The sequence below is a fragment of the Spinacia oleracea genome, chromosome 3 (genome assembly GCF_020520425.1).
Source record: "Spinacia oleracea cultivar Varoflay chromosome 3, BTI_SOV_V1, whole genome shotgun sequence".
NCBI classification, from domain to species: domain Eukaryota; kingdom Viridiplantae; phylum Streptophyta; class Magnoliopsida; order Caryophyllales; family Amaranthaceae; genus Spinacia; species Spinacia oleracea.
The window spans coordinates 337,401-361,453 of NC_079489.1; the positions used below are offsets into that span (position 1 = coordinate 337,401).

A 24,053-nucleotide genomic window follows, 5' to 3' on the forward strand; every position below is an offset into this window, starting at 1 on the left:
ATTAAGGATCATAACATAACAAATTAAGAGAAAACTATTTAGGTAATATTGAAATGTTGGTAATAATATGAGCAATACCCGAAAAATGGTGTTACAACAACATGTGCAAATCTTTCCTTAAAAATATCATTTCATATTTTATGGATTTGCTATTATTATTTGCCACTCTCCTCACTCACTCTCACACACACACTCTCTCTCCTCCACCTCTTTTACTACAAAAACATTAACCACCGCCCATCGGAGTTCCAACACCGTTCATCGCACTCCAATCTACTACCTTTTTCTCGATTTGCTGGTAAAGCGTAAAGCGTACTTTTTATTTTATTTTGATTATGAGTGTCATTTGTTTGACCTTTTCTAATTAATGGTGGTCTGATCTTTTGATTCAGGGGCTTCGCTTAATCTGTTGTTCATCGGACATTGAATGTAAGTGCGATTTTCTTCTTCTTTGTTAATTATAAGCTCAATTTGCAACTTCTTATGTTGATTTTTGTTGTTTATTGTATAATTCGATAATTGTTTTTTTGGTAATGGGTTGATTTCGGGTGTGGGATTTTTGATGGTTTGTTATTGGAGGAACTAAACTATTGTAAATGTTGGGTTTATGTGTTTTTTTGGTGCCAAACTATGATAGGAAATCTGGGTTAACTTGTTTACCTATGAAAAATCCCTTATTGTTACAATGTGGAATTGGAAACTTCCGCAAAGAAAGAAATGTGAAATTTGGAATCTTTTATGTTGATTTTCTCTGATTTGTTGATGTCAAATTAGAGAAAGAACTGCAATTTTTCTAGAAATTTGAAAGGATTTGTCATTGCAGCCATCCAACATTCATTCTGCTGTAAGACCAAGTGTTGTGGAGCTACTGTTGTATCTGCTTAATTATTCTGCTGTCTGCACTTTGACAACAGTGCCTAACATAAAATGGTAGCTGCGATGGCAGCATCAGCAGTCACACAGTCTTTACTGCGGCCTGTTCGGTCATCCTCTTCATCTAGTCCTCATTATTCATCGTCTAAGTCACGACATTTTTCATCTCTCTCCTCCAACCTACAATTCAAAAACCATGATTGCAATGGCTCCAGCTCTTCACTGTTTTTGATCAGCAATGACCGCAGTAGGAGCCCTTTATCACTTCATCTTCATCACCGGTTTAAACCAAGTGCTTCCCTTGGTTCGGATCTTCCTCATCCTATTCAACCGGTACTTTACTAATGTTTTTCCTTCACTTTAAATTCTTCGATTCTAAATGCTTTTATGAATTTCTATAAGAATTTTTGTTCTTGTTATTTCTTCTGTAAATTGAAATCAAAGGTAGAGGAAGCAGTTAAGATCAACAGAAATGATGAGGTAATGAAGCAATGGGATGGGTGGACGGCAAAGTTTGCTGCAGCTGCCAATATCCCATTTCTCCTCCTTCAGTTGCCTCAGATTTGGCTCAATGCTCAAAATCTTATGGCTGGCAACAATTCTGCTCTTTTGGCAGTTAATTGGCTGGTAAGCTTAATTTACACTCCTTGCTCACAGTTTTTTTTCAAAAACATATTTTTCTTCAGATTCAGAACATCTAAGTCCAAATCATCAGTGAAAAATATTGCAGGGCTCCCTAACTGGTTTGCTTGCGAATCTTTCGCTGCTTTCATACTTTGCCAAGAAAAAAGAGACAGAAGCAATGATAGTGCAATGCCTGGGAATTGTTACCACTTATGTAATGATTTCACAGTTAGCAATGGCTGAGGCAATGCCCTCTCTTTATTTCAGTTTAACCTCCATAGTGGTTGGCACTGGTGTTATCTCCAATTTTCTTAATTACTTTGGCATTCTTCCACCTGTTATCTGGGGTTTGTGGGAAGATTTTATCACTGTCGGTGGGCTTTCTGTCCTTCCTCAGGTGCTGCCTCTGATTTCTCTCTTATCCACCATGGAAATGTAAAACTAGTATTCCTGATCATTGATACTTTCCACCAAACATTAACTCGTGTTCTGCATGGTGGATACAGGTTATGTGGTCCACATTTGTTCCATATATTCCGAACAGCATTCTTCCTGGGGCTATATCTTTTGTTTTAGCCATGGTAGCAGCTATCATGGTAAGTTTAATCTCTTACCCTATATCTGATACGAAGTATGAAATAAACGTGAGGAAGCAAAGGCACTAACAATAATATAGGATCCCTGAAGAACTTTTATTTTCCAACTTTTGGAGGGGGAAAATCTATGTTTGATTATGAATTTGGAACACCATTGTGCTTGTTTATTATTTGAGGTCCATTTGAATGAGGCATGATCACTATTTTCTGCCATTCTGTTTTATCCAATCTAATCTGTCTTTCAGAAAGCTGCGAAGGAGGCAAATAAATAAATAAAAGCTAATGCATTCTATTATTCTGTTTCCTTCATATGTTGGTCACTGGCCAGTAGACATTTTGTACTTTCTTTTGAAGTGGAAAAGGAAGCAAGTGTGGAGATCAAACTCTTTAGGTTATGATCTATCCAAATTAACATTCTTTAAAGAGGCCGGTATTTGTAAAAACGTATGCAGTTGGTAGTTTTTCTTACTCAACCTAGATAAGGAGTAGTTAATTATCTCTACATTTATTGATGTGCAGCAGCCAGCATGTGCTAGTCTTTCAGCCAATGAACGAGTAACCTTAAGATTTTTGCTACGAAAGAAAACTAGGCGGTGATCTCTAAATTCATTGTTACGCTAGGCTGCTAGCTAGTTCTTCAACTATTGGATGACAAATAGGCTATTGTTGTGCAGTGTGCTAGTCTTTCAGCTATTATCAATTTGGTGTTTAAACTTTTTTATTGTTGTAAATATTGAGTTTTAGGCCTTTGTCAACAAGTAGTTGGGTATTTTTTTTTTCAAAAAGCATTGAGATCTTGCATCATTCGGAATGTATGCTAACCTTTCGCAGGTTAGAACGGGTAAACTCTCTGAGAAAGGTGTCAAATTTTATGGAGCTATATCAGGGTGGACTGCTACACTTCTCTTCATGTGGATGCCAGTTCCACAATTGGTATTTAACAATCTGGCTATGTTACATATTGCGGAGTATTAATGTAAAAAGTTTTTTGCAGATTCCTGTATGTGTACACCTTATGACTTGGTTCTTTTCTTTCAGTGGACAAACTTACTGAGTCCTGATAACATAAAAGGTTTATCGCCTTTGACAATGTTGCTGGCAATGGCTGGAAATGGATTAATGATTCCTCGTGCACTTTTCTCCCGCGATTTTATGTGGTATGGTGATTTTTTTACCCATCCAACAGTTGTGTTTCATATACCTCATAGTTAAATATGCATGAACTGAAAATACTACTAGATAAAACATTTTACATTAGTTCTGAATATTTCCACTGTGCTAAAGTGTTGGATTTTGGTTCAGGTTTCTTGGTTCGTCTTGGGCAACTCTTCTTTATGGATGGGGGAATATTGTGTGCATGTACTTGTGAGTTGCTTACTAGCCATCAGTTTCTTTTCCTCTTTTGTATTCAAATTGTAGCAGTTTCCGGACTGCTAAAGATAAACACACTTTGAATACAGGTTTAACAGCATCAGTCGTGAATCTTTCCTTGCAACCACAGCGGGCTTACTTATCTGGATAGGTTATCATTCAATCCATAATCCTCAATTATAGTTACTTTTGTTGAATTTCTTTACTTTTCTTTTCGTTTATGTTCTCTTACACCAATATCTATTAAGTATCTGTTAATTAGGTTCTAGGGTATCAATTATTGTGTGTTTAAATGATGTAATAAAGTATTTTGGGGTGACAGGAGTTGCATTTTGGAAGGACAGTAAGGCATACGGACATTCATCTCCATTGAGGTCTTTCAAGGAGCTGTTGTTTGGGTCATGATTTTGAACAATACTTACACCAGCTAAAGAAACAAGGGCAGAAACGATTCTAGGACAATAGACTAGATTAGATGCTCATGCAAATGCAAATGCATAATTTAATTAATTTTTGTTAGACGTCCGAGTTGATCAATTAATAAGATGTATAACATGATTGTAAGATTTTACACTTACAGTCTTGGTTTGTACTGTATGACAGAGTCATTTACATTAAAGACAAGAAAGTCATGTAATGTGAATAATAATGTATTGCAATAAACATAGTTTTCATCAATGATTCATCATCTTTGTTCTTCGTTCTTCAAGTATCCATTTTTTGCGTTTGTATTGAGCATTGTATACATATGATTTAGCAGCACATCTATCCAATATAGCAACCCAAAATCTAGGTTTAAAAGCTTAATTACTTACATTGAAAGATACATTTATTAATATTGGATTCCATGTTTGGACTGAAGCTTTGAAATAACGGATGGAGGTGAGAGATTCCCAGTTGATGAGCAGCCTGGACTCTGGAGGGAGTGTGAAGTGGGTAATAGAGATAATAAAATATGATTAAAACATAATTAGAATTAATTAAGTCAAACATGGGGTTGTAGCTCATATGGTAGAGCGCTCGCTTCGCATGCGAGAGGCACGGGGTTCGATTCCCCGCAACTCCACTATATTTTTTTTTTTATTTTCCTTAAATATGAGTGAGATCATTGATGACGTATTAATAAAATGAGTATATGACGTAGTATGAGATGGATGATTGCCTGATTAATGTGAGGGGAGTATGATAAGAAACAAGTGGGAATAGTATGTGAAGACTTTTCTTGATGAGTTAATTGCACGTATACAAATATATATTTACGGATGGATAGATTTTTTAACAAGTAAGCTCTTTCTTTTGGATTTTATTTTAGTTTCATTCCGTTTAAGTCAGCTTCATTCAGTTTAGTTCAGCTAAACTCAATTTAATTCAGTTCATTTCAACTTTAAAAAACTCAGAAGAAAAAGGCCTAACATAAATAGACGATGGAGGCATTGAGATTAGAGGCCCTCCTTTATTTCCATTCATTTTCATCTCATATTCTCTTGCGCATTTGTAAGTTGATAGATAGATAGATGATCCAAAAGGAAAAAAACGACTTGTCATTTAATTTGCATTCATCCTAGCCAAAAACAACAAGACAATAACACAATGATATTATGATATGTTTGGATGATCCAACTATGAACCATCCAAGGCCACCACCTCTACATGACTACATCACTAGTTGTATTGTATAATGTATATATATTTATCTTCATAATCATCCCATTTACTCTACTCCATCACATCACCTGCTACTTGCCAAATGCCAAACCTAATGGACCCTTTTTAACTAACCCCTTTTTATAAAATTAATATACCAACCACCCGGCCAGTATACAATAACCCCATTATTTTGGTACATCTATCAATACTAATTATTATGAGTAAATAACCAAGAAATACTCTTGTGTATACCATACTTAACTCTATGGTACAATTATAATACAAACTTTTATACAAAGCAATCTTATAAAAAGACCACATTGGTGTTATATAAGTTAAACACTAAAATCAACTAGTTAAGCACTGAAATTAATTAGTTAAGCACCGAAACCAATTAGTTAAGCAATTAAACTAATTAATTAACCACTATAACTAATTAATTAAGAAATTAAAGTGGTCTTTTCATTAAGACGGTTTTACCCAAAAGTTACAACAATTATTAACATCCGTTATCGTTTTGAATGTCTAATTCCAATATTCATAAAGTATACACAAGAGTATTTTACATGCATTATTCTTACTTCTCTAATTGCAAATGAAAGAATAGTATTTACTATTTTTATTATTCTTATTTCTCTAATTGCATAATTAACCCTTATTAATTATATTCTATACATGCAAATTAATCAAAAAACCTATTATTACTCTATTAATTATAGAGCCATGTCACAAACCAGTAGTATTGTCATTTGTCATCATAACATGAATTGCCGCCACTTGTGTTGTGTTGTGTCTTTTTTCGGTTGTCATACTCACTCCACTACTGGGAAACTCAAGTCTCCATTCCATGAACCTACCCAACTACACTACACATTTACATAAAAAGTCCATTTCTACTGGGCCCCACTCAATCTTCCCGCCTATATTAACAATATTACCTAAATTACTATTTACATTGCAATATTTCTATCTCATTAATCATTATATAATCTAGTGATCAAAATTCGAGCCGGCGTGCTTTAACACAAAAAATTATACTTAAACCCGTGAATTTGGTGTGGGCTAGGCTTGGACTTTGGTCTACAAATGCATATTTTTAGGCTGTCCAAATCGTAGTTTTCGGGTCAGGCCAGCGGGGCGAGCTATATCAACATTTAAGCATTTTAATATCCATGTAAAATATCTATAAATTCTTATTTAAGTGCACTTTAATTTTCAAAATATACGCACAGATCGCATGCGTCAAATATCAGTAACCTAGTCAATCTTTGTAAATACTTTGTAGTGAGCTGGTGAGTGGTTAATTTTCATTTTCTTTTTCTTTTTCTTTGGACGCGAATGAGCCATAAATGACAACGTAAATTATAAATGGAGAGAAGATAGTCGAACCTGAGATCTATCGTGCATAGGCTCTCAATTTTAATCACTGGGCAAAGACAGGTGATGAGTAGTTAATTGTTGTTTGAAGAAGCATAAAAGACTTGTAAAATGAGCAAAAAGAAAAGCCCAAACCCCACCAACTTTTGATATGATGATATATCCATCCAAAAACCTCAATCTAATCCATACCCATTTCCTTCCTACTTCCTCCCACATCCCCATCCCCAATTAATGCACGTGTTTCACTATCTCCACTTATATATAACCTCTCTTTCTTTTTTAATTAACACTTCTCCTCCTTCTTCCTAAAAAAAAAAAAAAAAACTTTCTTCCTTCTTCCAAACATGGCATTAGTAAGAGAACGCAGACAAATCAACCTCCGCCTTCCTCTACCTGATAAATCCCAACGCCGCCCTTCTTTCCCTTTACCCCTCCCTCCATCTTCTCACTCCTCCACCACTACCACCACCTCCGCCGTCACAGTAACAACCACCACAACTTCTTCATCTTCTTCCTTTTCATCACTTTCTCTCTCCGACTTCACAAAACTCACCGTCCTCGGCAGCGGAAGTGGCGGAACTGTCTATAAAGTAACCCACAAACAAAACGGCGGCGTGTACGCCTTGAAACTAATCTCTTCCGACCCAAACCCAACTCACCTCCGTCAACTCTGCCGTGAAAAAGAAATCCTCCGCCGTATGATCTCCTCCGATTCCCCTTACATCGTCCGATGCCATCGCGTCTTCGAAAAATCCGACGGTGATCTCGCAATTCTGATGGAACACATGGACGGCGGCACACTAGATCACACCCTGAAAAAAGAAGGAACCTTCTCTGAACCATTACTTGCCAACGTGGCATACCAGATCCTAAACGGGTTAAAATACCTTCACTCCCATAAAATAGTTCACAGAGATATAAAACCTTCGAACCTTCTAGTAAATTCGAAATGGGAAGTGAAGATATCAGACTTCGGTGTGGGAAGGATCATGGGTCGAACACTAGACCCGTGTAATTCATATGTGGGTACTTGTGCTTATATGAGTCCAGAAAGGTTCGACCCGGATACATATGGTGGGAATTATAATGGATATGCTGCTGATATTTGGAGTTTGGGGCTTACTTTAATGGAATTGTATTTGGGTTATTTCCCATTTTTATTACCCGGTCAACGACCCGATTGGGCTGCTTTAATGTGTGCTATTTGTTTTGGAGACCCGCCCACTTTGCCGGAGGGTCGTGGTTCAGAGGATTTTCGGAGCTTTGTTAGTTGTTGTCTTCAGAAAGAGGCTGCTCAACGGTGGTCCGCCGCTCAATTATTATCTCATCCTTTTATTTCTAAGAGTAGATAACACATTATGATTATTATATGATTATTATATGATTATGATAATGTTATATCAAAAGGGATTATTATTATATTAAGCGGTGGTCCATAAATTTGTTTAATTTTTGATTTTGAAGGATAGGGAGTCACTTTCTGAGAGTAGTTGATAGTGTTGTACAGTACATTGCTAGCCCACTTATGAATGAAGGTTCTTCTATCTTTGTCACTATTACATTTTATTTTATTTACGAATGATTTATCTTCCTAAATAATATTCCCTCGACCCATAATTATAGTCCCGTTTGACCAAAAACACGAGTTTTAAGAAAAACAAAATATATAACATAAAAAAGTGGAATAAAGTACAAATGATAATGGAGCTGTATGAAAAAGTGGAATAAAATACATGTGAAAGAGAAAAGTAGAATATTGTACATGAGTAAGGTTTTCAATACATTTTTAATTAATATAATACATGAGAAAGTGAGGACCTTAGTAGCCAAAATTAAAAATAGGACTATAAATTTGGAACGTTCGATTTAGAAAACAAGAATATAATTTTGGGACATAGAGAGTAACTACTCCATCCGTTTCTTTTTGTTTGTTACATATTCCTTTTAGACTGTTTCATTTTGTTTGTTACATGGAAGAATATTTCTATTTATAAACTTATTATAGTGTTATTTTTTGTGCCCACACTTAATTTTAATTGGTCAACTTTTTCAACTCATTAAATTTATTTACCATTTCCCAAGTATGTTAAGTTAGCAATCTTTATGCTTTCATTATTGGTTCATTTTGATAAATAAAACAATCTTATTGGTTGTTGTAGTGATTAGTGGATTGATGTTTTATTTGGGTTAATTTTTTAATAAAAAAAAAATCTCTATTATACATTAATAAACGTGCAAAAGTCCAAACGTAACAAACAAAATGAAACAGAGGGAGTAATTTTCTTTGAAATTATTGTTATTTTTAGAAATACCAATGAAATTCACTATAACTTAAATTAGTGCACCACAATCTTGGTCATGTAGTCAATGTATTTTAAAAGAGAAATTTAAGAGAGATCATTTCCAAGACAACTTGCACAATTACGAAGCAATGGAATCAATGTCTCTAATTAATGAATTATTGGACAATCTAAAATATTGTTTAGTTGTGATATTTGAGATGGGGGAGTGGCTACCAAATACCATTATAACTTGGCTACTCCGTACGAATTAAGTTGATGAATCTATCAAACGCCATTATAGCTTCTTGAATTAGCTTAAAATGCATCAACACAAGTTACAAGTACTAATGATGGGCTACTAAACTACAAGTGGGCTTACCATGTAGCCCAAAGCAATGGACTACTCTCAACCCTTATTCAAACAATTCAACTGTTAACAAATGTACATCAATGTATGAACTGGTGTTCCTTTGTCAGACAACAGTGCAAGTGTACAACCATCTCAAATACCATAGAAATGTGGGGTTTGAGCCTATCTTCTTCGACAACCAACTAGGGATCCAATTGATATTCAATTGTTCTAATCACATAATTTCCCCTTCCTCAACCATGTTAGGGAAAAATACCGTTTTTAAGGGTCAAGTGCAGTGCACACGCCGGTCAACGCCTGAGAATTAAGCTTGACTGCCGGAAAATGAATTTTGGTCTCTATTCATAACAAAAAAAATCAGATTTGGGTCATCTTATAACTTTTTTTAAAAGGTCTTTTGTCACAAATTTTTTATTATAAAAAATCTTTTTTGACAAAAGTTCCGTAAAAGTATTAATGAATAGATTAACCAAGTGGGCTTACCATGTATGAGTAACCCAAAACAATGGACTACTCTGAGAAAGTGAGACCCCCGGGCCAGGCCCGGCCCGGCCCTTATACAAAGAATTCAACTGAATGTACATCAATGGTGTTCCTTTATGAGTGACCAAAAGAAAAGAAATCAAGAAAGAATTAAAAGTGGTGAATCTGTTACCATCTCAAACAGTCAAATGCCATAGAAATAGAAATTTGGGGTTTGAGTCTATCTTCTTCTACAACCAACTACTGATCCAAAGATCAAGAGCATATGCATAACTCTCTTAACACCTTAAATAAACAAGAATGTCCATCCATATATTTTCCACAGTAAAGTTGGAGTCTGCAAGTAGCAGCCTTTCAATTACAAGTAAACTAGAAATGTTTTTGTAGTAATTAAGAGGTGCTTTTAGCTTTGGAAAGAGTACACGCGCCCATTCAATTCAATGGATGTTGAATTGTTCATCTCTAATCACATGAGTTCCCCTTCCCCCCAACCATCTCTACTCAAATCATCACATGTCTGCAACTCCCAAAAATAAAAAGAATCCCATTTCTGTGATTATGAAATTACTGCTGCATGTATTCACCATCAAAAAGTAAACAATTAAGATCTTAAATCTAATCTAGCGCCCTTTATTTAGCTTATCATGGGCTAACTGTCCTTCATTTATCGTATCAAAGGCCCATCTTACTTATAACTAAGCCCAACTCACACCTTTTGGACTGTGAAACAAACACCACTGTGCATTTATACATTTCTAACTCCGTATGAATTAAGTTGATGAATCTATCAAACGCCATTATAGCTTCTTAACCAAGTGGGCTTACCAAATAGCCCAAAGCAATGGACTCCTAAAATACTAGTGGGCTTAACCATGTAGCCCAAAACAATGGAATACTCTCAGTAAGTGACACCCCCTTATACTAACAATTCAACTGTTAACAAATGCACATCAATGTATGTCCTTGTGTTCCTTTATCACTGACCAAAACAAAATAAAGAAAGGGAGCAATTAAAAGAGTGTGCATTTGCAATCATCTCAAAGCCCATAGAAATCTGGGTTTGATAAATCATGAACTAGACTTGTATACGATCCTATACAACAGATTAAAATTGACATGTTTTGGTAATTGTTCATCTCTAATCACATGAACTCCCCTTCCTCAACCATCTCTACTTAAATCAAAAGAATAATGCTGCATGTACTCAGCATAAAAAACTAAACAATTAAGGTCTTATATCTATTCTAGCGTTCTTGTATCACAGAATAGCGTATATATTTTGATTATGCTAATTAAGTTTGGGTCATAAGTTAGATGGATTTGATCCAAACTTCAATCAGATTAGCCAGACACAAAAATGAACAAGCATATGAATTTAGATCAGCAATCAGCAATCAGCAATCAGCAATCGAATATTTTTTAAAAAAACTAGCGTGATTTCCTCCTTCATTGAAACATATATCTAACCAGTCTCATCCACAACTATGTCCCAAAATCACCTAAGCCAAATCACTAAATAAACATTAAGAAACACAAAATGTGATTCAAAATTTCATCAAAAAAAAACATAGCATTATAAAAACTATAAAGTTTAGTTCTCAGGAATTTCAACCTCGTCATCAGCAATCTCCTGCTGCAAATCCTTAGGATCCTTGCCATCAACAGTACACCCAACTGAAACACAAGTACCCAGAATCTCCTTCACAGTGCCCTTCAATTCCTTCGCCATTGATCGAGGCTTCATAATCTTAGCAATCTCGATGACGTCCTCAATGGAGATGTTACCAGTGTGCTTGATGTTCTTCACCTTCTTGCGGTCGCGCTCCGGCTCCTTCAACGCCTTGATAACCAGAGCTGCGGCGGAAGGAACAACGCTAACCTTAGCCTGACGGTTTTGGACGGTAAGCTTGACGGTGACACGGAGACCCTTCCAGTCCTTGGCGGTTTCCTTGGCGATGTCTTCTCCGATCTTCTTGGGGGAGAGACCAAGTGGACCGATCTTGGGAGCGAGTGAGGAGGCGGCGCCGACTTCGCCACCAGTCACTCGGACGTAAACTTCGACAACTTGGGAAGGGTCGAGCTTTGGAGGCATCTTTGGGTGGTGGTTGCGACGGAGGAGAAAGCAAATGAGAAGAGGGGGCAAAAAAATGCAATCTGCAAACCCTAATTGTTCAAAGTCTGAGGAAATTGGGGATTTTATTATTTATATGGAGTGTGTATTATTCAACCCTAATTCTTATGGGCTCACTGTTCTTTATTTAACTTATTAAAGGCCCATCTTATTCAACTAAGCCCAACTCATCTGTTGGACTGTGGAACAACCAGTCTCATAGCTCCAGCCTCTTTACCAAAGTCAGAATCAAACCCATGTCTCTAAACCCAATATCCAAGGTTAAGCTTCAAACATGTTTCACATGTTTTCGATCACCAATATCTCTAACTCATGCTCCGTTCGATATCGCTTTTTGTTTCGAGTTTTCTGTTTTTCACAAAACTAAATTCCAAAATATGAAAACCACAAAAAATAGTTTGTAGTTTTTTTGTTGTCAGTTTTCAAAATCAATATGATTATTATAAATATGACTATTTTTTAAGTTAATAATTCAATCAAAATCCCATTACTTTTAAAACCAAAAAACCATGCAAACTGACAGTGATCAATAAAGAAAAATTTTAAATGTGTACGTTCAAACTTGACACATTTGAGACGAATTTAACAAAACCTCGCATAATTATAATTTTCTTTAGGGAAAAATTACTTGTATTAAAAGAGTCAAAGCATATATATAGTATGTGAATATTATTTCAAACGTTAAAATAAGTTTGAACTTAACTAGCAATATGAATATAAAATTAGACGTTTGAGCTAGGATCTACAATACACATGTTATAAAGTACGGAGTATATGATTTGACTCATTCTTGATTTTCATGAGTTTGCTCCTTAATTTATCATGTGTATGCTCAATACATATAAGATCTTGCAAATAAAATTAAAAAATGTCAATATTCTAAATCGCAACATATTATTTAATTGCTAAATTGAATTGATTATTAAATATTGTAGGAAATTGTAGAGTAGGGGTGAAAGAGTATTGTGGATTGTGGTATGGACATGAATTGTAAAAATAACAGAAAAAAGTTTGATTTTTAAGGAGAGCAATAAAACATGCAGTTCAAAGCGATTGACCGTTAACCAAGTCAAACCAAAGAACCCTTCTTGCCCAAGTCGTTTGACATTATAAGTTTATAACCATTTAATTCGTTGAATAATACACATTAACCCGACGTGTTTCTACATATTACTCATTTATAAATACTACAAACTAACTCAAAATCATAAACATCCAACCTCAACAACAACTTACTACTTACATTTTTCATAAACTAATTAACATTCATTCACCAATTAACAAAACATACCTTTACAATTAATCAACAAACTAAACACTTTCTCATCTCTCGATCTCATCATCATCATCATCATCATCTTCATCTTCATCTTCATCTTCATCCTCGATCATACATAGTCCGTCGTAAAACTTGTTAATTAGCATGGGTTTTAGTAAACTCCTAATAATTTGCATTATATGCATTGTTTTGGTAAACTTGCAAGGTGGGTTTGCCATAAGACACTTCCGTGGTGAGGAATGGTTGGCCAAGAGCGGTGAAATATCATCATTGTTTTTCCAGTTTCTGCCAAAAGGGCCGTCGCCAGTCTCATCAAGCTCTGCATGCACATACATACCAGGGGGCAAGGGTCGCTGCACCTAATTACCAATTATCTTAATTAATTGGCAGAGTTGCATGTAATTAAACTTTAAACAAACACTATTATGTTACGTACATACGTTAGCTACCTAACACTAAGATAGCTAGATCAATATTCGACTACATTATTGTATAGATTGATTACTTACATATTCTTTTATCACTTTTTGTAATAAAACTACAACCAATACCCTTCAAATGAGGGGCCTTGGCTTGTAGTTACCATTCTTTAAATTATTATTTTTTTGAGTAAATTCTTTAATCTTAATTATGTCATGGTTTCTTGACCTAAACAAGAACAAATGTAGTCATGGTTTCGTTCCTGAAATAACACTTTTGATTATTTTACTTCTTTTTGGCCTCTCCATTATCATAGACATATTTTTTGATTCTGTATTCGGCGAGTAGACTAATTTAGGTGGGGGAATTTGTATGGGTACCTCACCTCGATGGGCAACATCCCTCCCATCTGAAAAAAAAATTCCATGCCCAAGCCTTGAACCCGAGACTTTAGTTAAGCAATAGACCTTTAACCACTCACGCAAACCCTAGTCGGTATTATTATAGACATGAAGTATATAAATTTATAGAGTATGACGTTTTTTTAGTGAAATACTCATGTTACTTTTTCAATCATTAAGAAGAAGGAAGTAATTGACCACCTATAAATCAAAACAAAGTTTAAGTAAAGTCATAAGAAGTTAGGTGATAAGGTTTGGACTCCGTAAGACATGTTGAGTCAAATTCTAAAATCATTTCATACAATCAACACATAATTTATAGAGGGGTGCTTCAAAATTTAAACAATTGAATTGACATTAATTTTGATTGATTAGTCAGTCAAACCAGTTTTAGTCAAATGATAATGAATCCTTAGTGGGAGTGGGAGAGTAAGCAGTAGTTGTTGAAAATAACTGATTTATTTGATAGGATATATTTTGAAAATTCTACGGAGTAATACACAAAATTGTCACAAGCAAAAAAGGAGATGATAAGATAGGCGACCAAAGAAACAAAAGAAAAAAGAAGCCTCATTCATGTATATCGACTAAAAACTGAAAAGCAAATAAGCCAGCATCACTCTTTACAGAATGTTGTTTTTCTCAGGACTACATTCCAACAACACCAAATAATTCCCTTTCCATACTTATTACAAATTTTGGCTAAAAATGGCCTTTTCAATGTCCATTGGAAGGCCGGAACATGGCGTAATTATTATTTACGCCACATGCCATATTCGAGTACTCGGGAATGTTATACGAGTAACCACCATCCACTCCTGAACCTGAACTCCTCATGCTCAGCAAAGATAAATCTGGACCCACCAACTGCCACTGCTGGTTCGGCACTAAACTATCAATCTGACCATTCATGTACGGCATAGGATTACCTTGTGGAATGAACTCTCTCACTGAATCATAACCACCATAATCCTGCTGCTGGAACCCGCCATCATCAGGGTAACTCCTTGATCTATCAAACCTACAAGAACTGCCTGCTTCGCTCAATAGGCTTATATCAGTAGGGTAACTCAACTGCCGATTGAAAAGGGTAGGACCACTACTACCAAGACCCTGGAAAACTGCATTCCCATAAGAAGTCCTACCAATTACCTGTTCATCATCAAGAAGATCATTGATGATGTCTAAATGAGGAAATTCATCAGCCAATGCACTCTGTACTTGACGCCCAGAAGGACCAACTGACAACAACTCCGAGGGATAAAAATCATGAGGTACTCTGTTCATGGGTCGATGATATAAATCGTAATTTGGAATATCATTAAGCATGGACTGAGAATCGTACATCATTCTTCTATTGGGGCTCTCCATCCATGATTGACCTTGACCTAGAAGCTCATCCTGATGAGTTGGAGGAAAAGACATACCTGAACTGACACCATTAGGTTGTTCCATCCTTTCAGAAACTGGAGAGAGATATACAGGATTAGATACTAAATTGGGCTGTTGAGAGAATGTTGTTGATGAATTCACCATTGCATTTGCTGTCTGAGAGGGATGTGTGAAACCACCACCACTAGAGGTTGCACTGAATGAGTTACCCAAGATGGCATTCCTATAGGACTGTGGAATATAGGGATGGCCTGTTGCTGGGGAAGGGGAAGGGTCTGGACCAAGGCGTCCAGCAGCACTAATGGAACGGGACAACAAAGGAGCACTTGAGGCGGCAGCTGCTGCTTGCACCATCGAAACAACTGGAGCAGGTGGGGCCAGGGTCCCAGGAATAAGAGGAGCACTCGATGGCCTTGACAATCCCACAACCTGCTGTTGTCCAGTAAACTTCTCTGCCGGTTTGAGAATGGAAGAAACCTTAGTGGAATCAGGTTTCGATGCAGTTGATACATTGGATGATACTGACGAAGTTGGCTTGTCAGTGTGTGGTTGCCCATTTGAGGATGTTTTCGTAGCTGTAACCAGATCGGTAGGAGGATTAAGTTTCACGGTAGAATTTGGCTGAATACACAACGCAGGAGGGGTTATATTTCTGGAAGGGCTCTTCGTTGTGTGTGGTGCCACTACCACTCTTTCCTGGGATGGTGGTGCTACATCAACATGATCCTTATTGTCCTTCTTCCTTGTCTTCCTCTGGAGCAACACAACCTCATCTTCCTGCAACCATTTTGGGACAAAAGGGAATAAAATAAAATAAATAAACCTTGGGAATAATGTAAAAAGTAAAGTTACAAATGATCAACAGATATGGAAATGAGGAATTCCTGCAAGATGAGGAAGGCATAGGAGACAAATCACAGAAGCAACCAAACCGAACAACTCTGAGAAATTCTAAACAGAAAGAGAAAAAAAAAGTACCATTTAAATCTAAACAACAATCAGAATTTAGGGCTCGATAAAAAATGAATAAGCAAATTCATCGCAGAAAGACAAGAACTACGGGATATTTCAGATTAAACAGCAACAAAAGCGTCTAATGTACAGTACACTCACTTTCTTGGATACATTTAGCTCTGGCCACTTTGTCCTATCCTGTAAGGAAGTGACAGCACCCTCTGACTCATTTAATTCAACTGATTTCCGACTGGGTGAAGCATCACTCCTGAAACCAACTTCAGCCGGTTCCGATTGCCGAATGTCTGGCTCATACCCACCACTATATTCCTCTGATGATTTCTTAACTCGCTGGTTTTTTCCTCTACAAAAACCAATTTCAGAATTAAAACCTGTATCATGTTTAACCTAAGAAGGGTATTGGCCAGATATTTACCTTGATGGTGATTTCTGGCTGTTATAGTTTGTAAAGGAATTCGATCTGTATGATCCATTTAGTATTATGGAAGGAGCAGAATCTGTAGAGCATGTGGAGGAACTATCATCCATAATAGACGAGCTCTTCTTATCTGCTACTCCATTCTGCACATTTGATATACTGCTAACTTCACTGCCGCTAGCTTCTGCAGGGAGGTGAATCTCTGATGTGTCCGTGTCCCAGTTAATAGGACTTGCATCTCTATCTTCTGAATCAGGCCGTAGCATATCCACAGCACATTCCACAGAATCAGACACATCAGACACGTAGTCAAGTGCATCGTCCTTGTCAGTCACAGTTTCAGACTCTACCAGGCCCTTCCCACCAGTAATAAGGTCTTCATGCAGATGTTTGTCTTGTCCTGTAACAAGAGGTTTATCATCCTTCAATTTGTCTTTTCCCTTGCGACTGTTTCGCTTTTGCTTTCCCTTATGTCCAAAAATAAAGACAACAATCAGGACCTTTTTAACATACAAGTTCAATTTGAAACTGTAAAAAATATATACAAAGTATGCCAAGTACGACATGTCACACGATACATTTAACATTCAGCCTCCAAAAATTATTCAACACCAGACTAAACCAAACAAAGTTCAATCATTATGGGTGGACAACATGACATTTAAGTGAACAGAAAATTAGGGGATTTCTTCAACAAATCTTAAGTTCTCTGCAAGTTCTCCATTTCTTAGCAGCACCGAAGTAAATGAAGTTAGCAAATTATATCATTTAAGCATACAGTTTACTTAGCGCGGATGTAAATAAAGCAGTATAACAAGCTGTCCCACTAATCATCCATCATAAATAGTAAATACTGGTCAGCCAAATTCAAGCTATGGTATCCAATTTTCCACTCTTCAGGTAAAAGGACTTTGGAGTGAGCTTCAGACTACAGGAGGTCCCAAGAATAGGAATTGCACAAAATAAGCAACCTGTTTTTTCTTTGATTTCTTGTCTTTCTCCCCAACACCTCGCTTGGCTTTCTCACTCTCAGCCAGCCCAGCGGCCTCCTCTTCACGTATAAGTTCCTCTTGTCTCTTAAGAGCAACAGCTTCTTGGTAGGCCACTTCAATTTTGTTGCTGCAGTATAAAATAATGTGTTAGGACCATTATGCCACAAAAAGGACACATTTCGAAAATAGAACTTCAAAAAGTGTTATGACCTGAAAATATGAGCGAGCACAAAAATTTCCACTGTCCTGCGGCCTAATTCCGTCAAACGCCTTTCATCACGCTCGATTGAGTCTTTGTTGAAATCCTCTCCACTACCTCCATCCTAAGAAAAACACTAGGTGTATCAATTCTCTCAAAGAAATACAAAGGGGGCAAGGGGTTGACACTTTTCTCCTTCAGCAATAATCCTTATTAAGATTCACAATTCATGCAAAAAATAAATCAGGGCATTGTTTATGCCCAAAACTATTTGTGTTATGAGTTAGTAGCATCTTGCATAATCACGTTATCACGTAAACACTACGCAACTGGCAGTACTCCAAGCAGGCCACAAAGTAACTATACTCTTGCAGTGATGGTGCTAAACTATACTCCCTCAGCCCAATTTACTCGCACCACTTTGACCGGCAAAAGATTTAAGGCAAACGAACTGAAATATATTGTATAGTGGGGTAGTTGATAGTGGGGTATTTAGTTATTATAGTTAGTTGGAAGTCGGTCTTGTTTTTTGAAGATCTGAGCGAGGATCTCTTTTTAAAATATTTTTATAGGAAGAAATTAAGTAAAGTGGTCCCATAATAAGTTTATAGAATTGGTGCAAGTAATTGGGACGGCTTTAAAAGGAAAGTGGTGCAAGTAAAATCTGGATTACCGAAGGCAACAAAAAATACTTGTACTCTTACAGTGATAGTATGCCAAATTGGAAAAAGTTGCAAGTAAACATAATATATTTCTTAGTTAAAATCTGCAAAAGTCTGCATGCATATACGAATAGGATCTAAAGTCGGAACTAAACGTCCTGACCAGGTTAACATACATATGGCTGCTAACGAACAAAAATAGGACTCACCTTGGTGCGGTTCTGAGGACCCTTGTCATCCTTTGGAGGCAATGGCTCCATGGCAGCCCTCTCAAGTAATAATAAGACATCATCTACCAAAATGAATACATCCTTTTCTACTCGGACAATTGGTGCTGGAGTATCCTCACCCTCCAACAATTTTCCCTTTCCTTTTTTGCTTTTGCTTTTACTTTGACCTTCAAGAGCTTTCAGCCCACTGTACAATGAGTCCATAACTAAAGTAGATGTGACTTCCTTCTCTATGAAAAAATGCTTCACAACAACTTTTAATATCATTTCTTTCTTTTCCCTCGACATACAACGCCTAGTATTTTGATCCATTCCTAGCCAAAATGCACAAAAGCTGCAAGAACAGAAACACATAAATAGCATTAATAACAATTACATAGAAAAAACATTTACATGTGAACGTAAGAAAACAAGCATATACATAGATAATACACAATTCACAGAAGATATGATAACTTAAGACGAACTGTGCACTTTAAAATCCAAAAAAATAGAGTCAGGGAAAAGAAAAGGGAAAATTAAACATTAGAAAACCAATTCAAGTAGACTAAATTTTAAGTACGAGGATATACAGATCACAGTTCAGAAGAAGGGTTTGTTATGCCACTCTTGCTGCTTATACCATCTATGGAAAGTAAAGAATCCTGTGATGTGGAACTTGCTGTAATTTCTGTAGACGTACTGGTCAAAAGAATTAAGATGGATATTTCTGCTACAAGAGGGGACACTTAGAGTCTGTGGTTTTTATAGCTTGAGGGAGAAAATCTGGTGGTCTGTTAAATAGGTTCCTTGTGCTGTTAATGTTTAGTAACCTGTGCTGGGGTGAGTTTTAAGCGAAGAGATGCCTTCTTGATTTTGTAATTGATCTTTGATTATTAAAGAAATCCTTGCTTGTTTTGAAAAAAAACTAAACAAAACAATCAAAATTATGTTGTAAACACAATGTACATCAGGTTTTTTATCTATCAGCATAACATAGCTACATAAAGTAACCACAGAAGATTACGATGCTCCGTCATAAAGTAAATGTTAAAAGTGTCAGGCACATTATCATGTCGACGTAACTTTTTCACAAGTATCACAAGTGCCAGCAATGACAAAGATGAGCTCATAGATGTGGAAACTGTTATACCTTGACCACCTAGCTTTGTCCTCTATCAGCTTTCCCAGCTTTCCTCTTCTCTCCTCAACAAAACGCCGGCAGATTTGCTCTACATTGGTTAAATAAACTCGGACAAGTTCTCTCCTGTAATTACAATCCAGGCAACGAAATGGCCGGTCTGCTTTCTCCCTACAAATAAAAGCTACATCAGCTATACAGAATCTTCAAATAACAATACCTAAGCTTTCTCCGAAAATAGGAGGATTCCCTTAAAATCGTAAAGTACCTGATAACTTGAACTTGAGCCTTGATAATAAGTGTGTCAGCATCCACAAAGCCATCTGACACTTTAGAGAGCTCCATAAATTTCTTCCACCCCCAATCATGCTCTTTTTTCCAGAAACGGTGTAGTGTGTCTGCGATATCATATGCATCTCAAATTAGTATCAGATATACCATTCCAGAACAAAACTGAATACTCAGACGTCATTTTCAAACCACTAACCAGAATATTTTGATTTTTTTGGATCTTTATTCACCACAGCAATAGTGAATTGCGCAAAATGACTCCATCCTGCTCCACCAAAGTACGAGAAACATTTAGGTTAACAGGGTTTATAAAATCAGTAGACAAGACGTAGTGAGGAAGCCAGGTCTATGAACAATATAACTGTACAACTGAAGCGAACCTGGAAGAAGCTTATCATGGTTAGCTACACAAAGAAACAAGGAAAGGTGATTACACACATCACAGCCCTGAGGGTAGATCAGTATGTACCTGCCAAAAGCAGAAGCAACATTATAATAATGCAACCCCAATCAATAACAACTCGCATTTCAGTAACCCTAAAAGAAAGTACACACTAAGAAAATGAGCATCAATTTACAAAAATGGTGACTATTAAAACCTCTTCAGCCGCCCAACCTTCATGAAAGCTGGAACAATGCATTTACATGGACTCAATTGCTCCTAAAAATGCAATGCATGAATTGACCGGAGGCAGGGTATAAACAGAACAGACGTTATATATAAAATGTAGGTGGAAGTATTGATAACAGAGAAAAATAACTCAAAGCAAATAAAATTACAAATGATGAACAATGCCAGCAGAGCATTACATGCTCAGACAGAAAGCCATAAGATCAAAGCATGAGAAATATGACAATAATGGAGAAAAAGAAGTAGTAAGGGCACTACAAACGGAAACTAACCATTTGTAGCCGCCAACTTCAAATGCATTACTTCGAAGCTCTCTCTTGTTGATTGTCGAAAAGTTTTCTATCTTCCATGTGTACTTACCATACAGATCAAGAGGTTTTGGTCCTGCCAGTAAGGAAAAAGTATATCAAGTAAGCCAAACTGGGGAAAACATGGGGAAAAAAAGATTGTGCCAACACATAAACCAAAAGGATGACCATGCCAACTCAAACATCCACAGACCACAGGAAGACCACACCAACTCAGAAAGCGGTGAATAGAGAATGAACGAAACATCACAAACACGATGTAAGATTAGCATTCCAAAGGAATAATTGCTCAAAAGAGAATAGGGAACATGCTGATATATAATTAAAATAACAGGCGAGTAAATCTTATACTATTTAATTAAATGACCAAGACAGAAAAGCACTTCTATAGAAAATCTCAAGTCATCAGTGCTAATTTTTGTAAAATTCAAAATGCCAACTATAGATCAAATGACCCTATTTCTACCGGGGTACATCCTAAACCACCAGAAAGAGAGAAGTTAGATAACCGGGTGACTTTGTAGGAAGTTAGACAACTGGATGATTTTGTAGGAAGTTCAATATCTTTTCAAGCCTTTGCCAAAATTCCGTAAAGCACATTTATAGATTCCTTATGAACATGAAAAATTCAGAATAAGAACTTTTGTGTCGATAGAAGCATCGACCATCAGCTTCTCTAAAATCTGTTGAAAATCAAACTGCACCATCTAAAACGTCCTTACAGAATGAACGGCAAAATGATGGGACTAAAAGCATCCCTATTCAAGTCGATGTCAACGCAAGCATCAAAATCTTCCAAAAAAGTGAGGGTGCAACAAGTATTTATGGAAGGAGGCAGGTGAATGATGCCATATAAATACAAAGGATAAATTTGGGTGAATAACTAGTATAATAAGAAATTCAGTTGAAACTGTTACTTCTATATTTCTAATCTATTTGAGGTAGATTTTACATTGCAGAGCAAAAGCAGTGACGATAAAACTAAAAAGAAGCTATAGCAGAGGTGGAAGAACTCAAAATTACCTCCATCATCGTCACTGTCATCAATATCCCAGTATGGAGGTGAAGTTGAGGGGATGCCATTTTCAACCTGATCGGAAGAGCGCCATTCAGCCAATGCATCAGTTGATTGGCACCGTTGAGCACTTGACAATCCCTCCAACGACCTTCCACCAGCAGAGTCCTCAGTCACAGTTGAAGACATATCCCAACCTAAAACCCCTTCCACTATACCGTTTGAGCTCCTCCCACTACAACAACAGACGCAATATCATAAAAACAAAATTAAATCAGAACCAAAAACAAATTTATCATTTCAAGAATAATTTAAAGCATCAAATATCTGCATGTACACTATCAAGCACTTAAAAAGTATTTAAAGAAAATGAAAGAAGAAGGCAGAACTGCAGAAGCATGATATGCACAGTAATTTATGAAATTCGCAGGCAAAATTGAATCAATAAACATGAAATCCACAAAAATGAAACGAATAAAGAAAACCTAAAAAAATGAAAGTCGAAGAACAAGGGCAAAACCCTAGCCGAATAGAGAGGTACGAATTGGGATTGAAGAATCGAGGAATGAATGGATTAAAGAAGATCCTAATCCCAATTACTGAAAAACCCTAATCACCTCAAAGATAATCGAGGAATAAATTGAATTAAATAAAAAAAATAAAATAAAAAAAGAGGAAAATAATAGGAATCAGGCGAGATAAGAGTGTAAGTAAGAGGAGATCGACGAACCTGAAACGTATGAGACGGAAGGAAGCGAGGGGGAGGTTTCTGGGAAAATTTTGAAGGAAATGAAGAGAGAGAAGATATAAGGAAGAAGAAGAAGAAAATTAAGAGAGAGAGAAATGAGATTTTGAGGTCGAAGGAGCAGCAGCACAAACACAAAGGCGGAACTAATTAAAACCTTTTTTATTTTTATGTCTTCTTTTTTTCTCCTTTCTTAAACTGTTTTTATTTTTATTGGATCTGTCTATATTTATTAGGGTTAAATTTTATGAAAGCCGCTATTTTTTTCCTTAATTAGCATGTCAATTAAGGATTACTTGGTAAGAGCCTGAGCTGAGAATCTCAGATGAGGAGGAGTGATGGACTGACGGTGGTTTGTGTTTACTCATTTCTAGCAAGAGTTTGACTTATTTTAGGTTTTTAGAGCCTTTTCGGTTGTTAGGGCTATCGATGTGGGCTATATGGCCTGATTTGACATGATTTAGACACGTTAATAGTTTAGTTTTCGATACTGAGATAGTCAGTTTTACGGGTCATACTCCCTCCGTATTTTTTTAAGAGATACACTTGCCTTTTCCGGCCGTATTTATTTAAGAGATACACTTGCCATTTTTAGTAACTTATCAACCCCACCATCTAATTAAATAATACATCTAATATACCCTATCACCCACCATCCTATTAAACAAATATTTTCATAAACCCACCCCACCCTCTACCCACCAAAATAACATGGTCCCCACATATTTAATTATTAAAATATCTATCTAAACCCACTTGCTTTATTATTTTATTTCATTCAATTCTTCTTCTTAATACCCGTGCTCGGCCAAGTGTATCTCTTAAAAAAAATACAGAGGGAGTATTAATTATCTATTGAAAATAAATAAAAATTTATTAGCATCTAAGTTTTTTTTTTTTTCTAATTTATACTTAACGTTCTATAAAAATATTTTCAAATGTTCAGTTTTTATAATTTCAAAATCAAAACTTATGCTTTAGTATCTACACGCGCGAGACTCGTTTTTCTTAGAGTCAGACGTTTTAATTGGGTATTTACAATAGATTTTGACTCTCCTACTAGACTTAACCCCACAATCAAAGAAAACGGATAAAACACAAGAAATTTGAAAGGGAATAATATATTCTTTAGAACTCAATTCCTAATTTTTGTATCGACCATTATTGCAAGCATAATAAGATGTGATGATCCATTTCGTTATTGCAAAGGAGTTCACT

The 24,053-nt window shown here is 36.3% G+C and overlaps 4 protein-coding genes and 1 non-coding gene across 6 annotated transcripts; 3 read left to right on the top strand and 2 right to left on the bottom strand.

Moving 5' to 3' along the window:
* Window positions 1-133: 133 nt before the first annotated feature.
* On the top strand, window positions 134-4,173 carry LOC110782330 (maltose excess protein 1-like, chloroplastic). 2 transcript variants are annotated; one of them, XM_021986462.2, is made up of 11 exons: window positions 134-298; window positions 393-429; window positions 915-1,206; window positions 1,318-1,500; window positions 1,604-1,894; window positions 2,004-2,093; window positions 2,925-3,026; window positions 3,132-3,250; window positions 3,396-3,458; window positions 3,554-3,615; window positions 3,787-4,173. In XM_021986462.2, the coding sequence occupies exons 3-11, from the start codon at window positions 928-930 to the stop codon at window positions 3,867-3,869; spliced, it is 1,272 nt and encodes a 423-aa protein (XP_021842154.2). In that variant the 5' UTR covers window positions 134-298; window positions 393-429; window positions 915-927; the 3' UTR covers window positions 3,870-4,173. The 2 variants fall into 2 exon arrangements, with proteins under 2 accessions (XP_021842154.2, XP_021842153.2); XM_021986461.2 differs by having other exon boundaries at window positions 139-298; window positions 824-1,206.
* Window positions 4,174-4,457: 284 nt separating this feature from the next.
* TRNAA-CGC (transfer RNA alanine (anticodon CGC)) lies at window positions 4,458-4,530 on the top strand. Its single transcript has one exon. It is a non-coding gene; the product is annotated as a tRNA-Ala (tRNA).
* Window positions 4,531-6,519: 1,989 nt separating this feature from the next.
* Window positions 6,520-8,050, top strand: LOC110782331 (mitogen-activated protein kinase kinase 9). The gene has a single exon (XM_021986463.2). The coding sequence runs from the start codon at window positions 6,836-6,838 to the stop codon at window positions 7,841-7,843; it is 1,008 nt and encodes a 335-aa protein (XP_021842155.1). The 5' UTR covers window positions 6,520-6,835; the 3' UTR covers window positions 7,844-8,050.
* Window positions 8,051-11,063: 3,013 nt separating this feature from the next.
* LOC110782254 (60S ribosomal protein L12-1) lies at window positions 11,064-11,806 on the bottom strand. The gene has a single exon (XM_021986369.2). The coding sequence runs from the start codon at window positions 11,716-11,718 to the stop codon at window positions 11,218-11,220; it is 501 nt and encodes a 166-aa protein (XP_021842061.1). The 5' UTR covers window positions 11,719-11,806; the 3' UTR covers window positions 11,064-11,217.
* Window positions 11,807-14,407: 2,601 nt separating this feature from the next.
* Window positions 14,408-22,981, bottom strand: LOC110782332 (TNF receptor-associated factor homolog 1a). The gene is made up of 13 exons (XM_021986464.2): window positions 22,821-22,981; window positions 22,099-22,325; window positions 21,040-21,151; window positions 20,517-20,605; window positions 20,333-20,401; window positions 20,114-20,243; window positions 19,858-20,016; window positions 18,705-19,059; window positions 17,845-17,957; window positions 17,614-17,761; window positions 16,640-17,109; window positions 16,363-16,567; window positions 14,408-16,026 (listed from the first exon to the last, which is right to left on the bottom strand). Exons 2-13 carry the CDS (start codon window positions 22,277-22,279, stop codon window positions 14,575-14,577), a joined length of 3,483 nt encoding a protein of 1,160 aa, XP_021842156.2. The 5' UTR covers window positions 22,280-22,325; window positions 22,821-22,981; the 3' UTR covers window positions 14,408-14,574.
* Window positions 22,982-24,053: the final 1,072 nt, after the last annotated feature.

Excerpts from the sequence above, each read along its gene's own strand:
- LOC110782332 (XM_021986464.2), bottom strand. The coding sequence starts at position 22,279 with ATGTCTTCAACTGTGACTGAGGACTCTGCTGGTGGAAGGTCGTTGGAG. Across the intron at positions 20,402-20,516 it reads CCATGATAAGCTTCTTCCAG|GATGGAGTCATTTTGCGCAA; the intron begins GTTCGCTTCAGT and ends TTGGTGGAGCAG. Across the intron at positions 17,958-18,704 it reads GTCCTCAGAACCGCACCAAG|GATGGAGGTAGTGGAGAGGA; the intron begins GTGAGTCCTATT and ends TGTTTTTCTTAG.
- LOC110782254 (XM_021986369.2), bottom strand. The coding sequence starts at position 11,718 with ATGCCTCCAAAGCTCGACCCTTCCCAAGTTGTCGAAGTTTACGTCCGA.
- LOC110782330 (XM_021986462.2), top strand. The coding sequence starts at position 928 with ATGGTAGCTGCGATGGCAGCATCAGCAGTCACACAGTCTTTACTGCGG. Across the intron at positions 1,501-1,603 it reads TTTTGGCAGTTAATTGGCTG|GGCTCCCTAACTGGTTTGCT; the intron begins GTAAGCTTAATT and ends AAAATATTGCAG. Across the intron at positions 3,459-3,553 it reads AATATTGTGTGCATGTACTT|GTTTAACAGCATCAGTCGTG; the intron begins GTGAGTTGCTTA and ends CTTTGAATACAG.
- LOC110782331 (XM_021986463.2), top strand. The coding sequence starts at position 6,836 with ATGGCATTAGTAAGAGAACGCAGACAAATCAACCTCCGCCTTCCTCTA.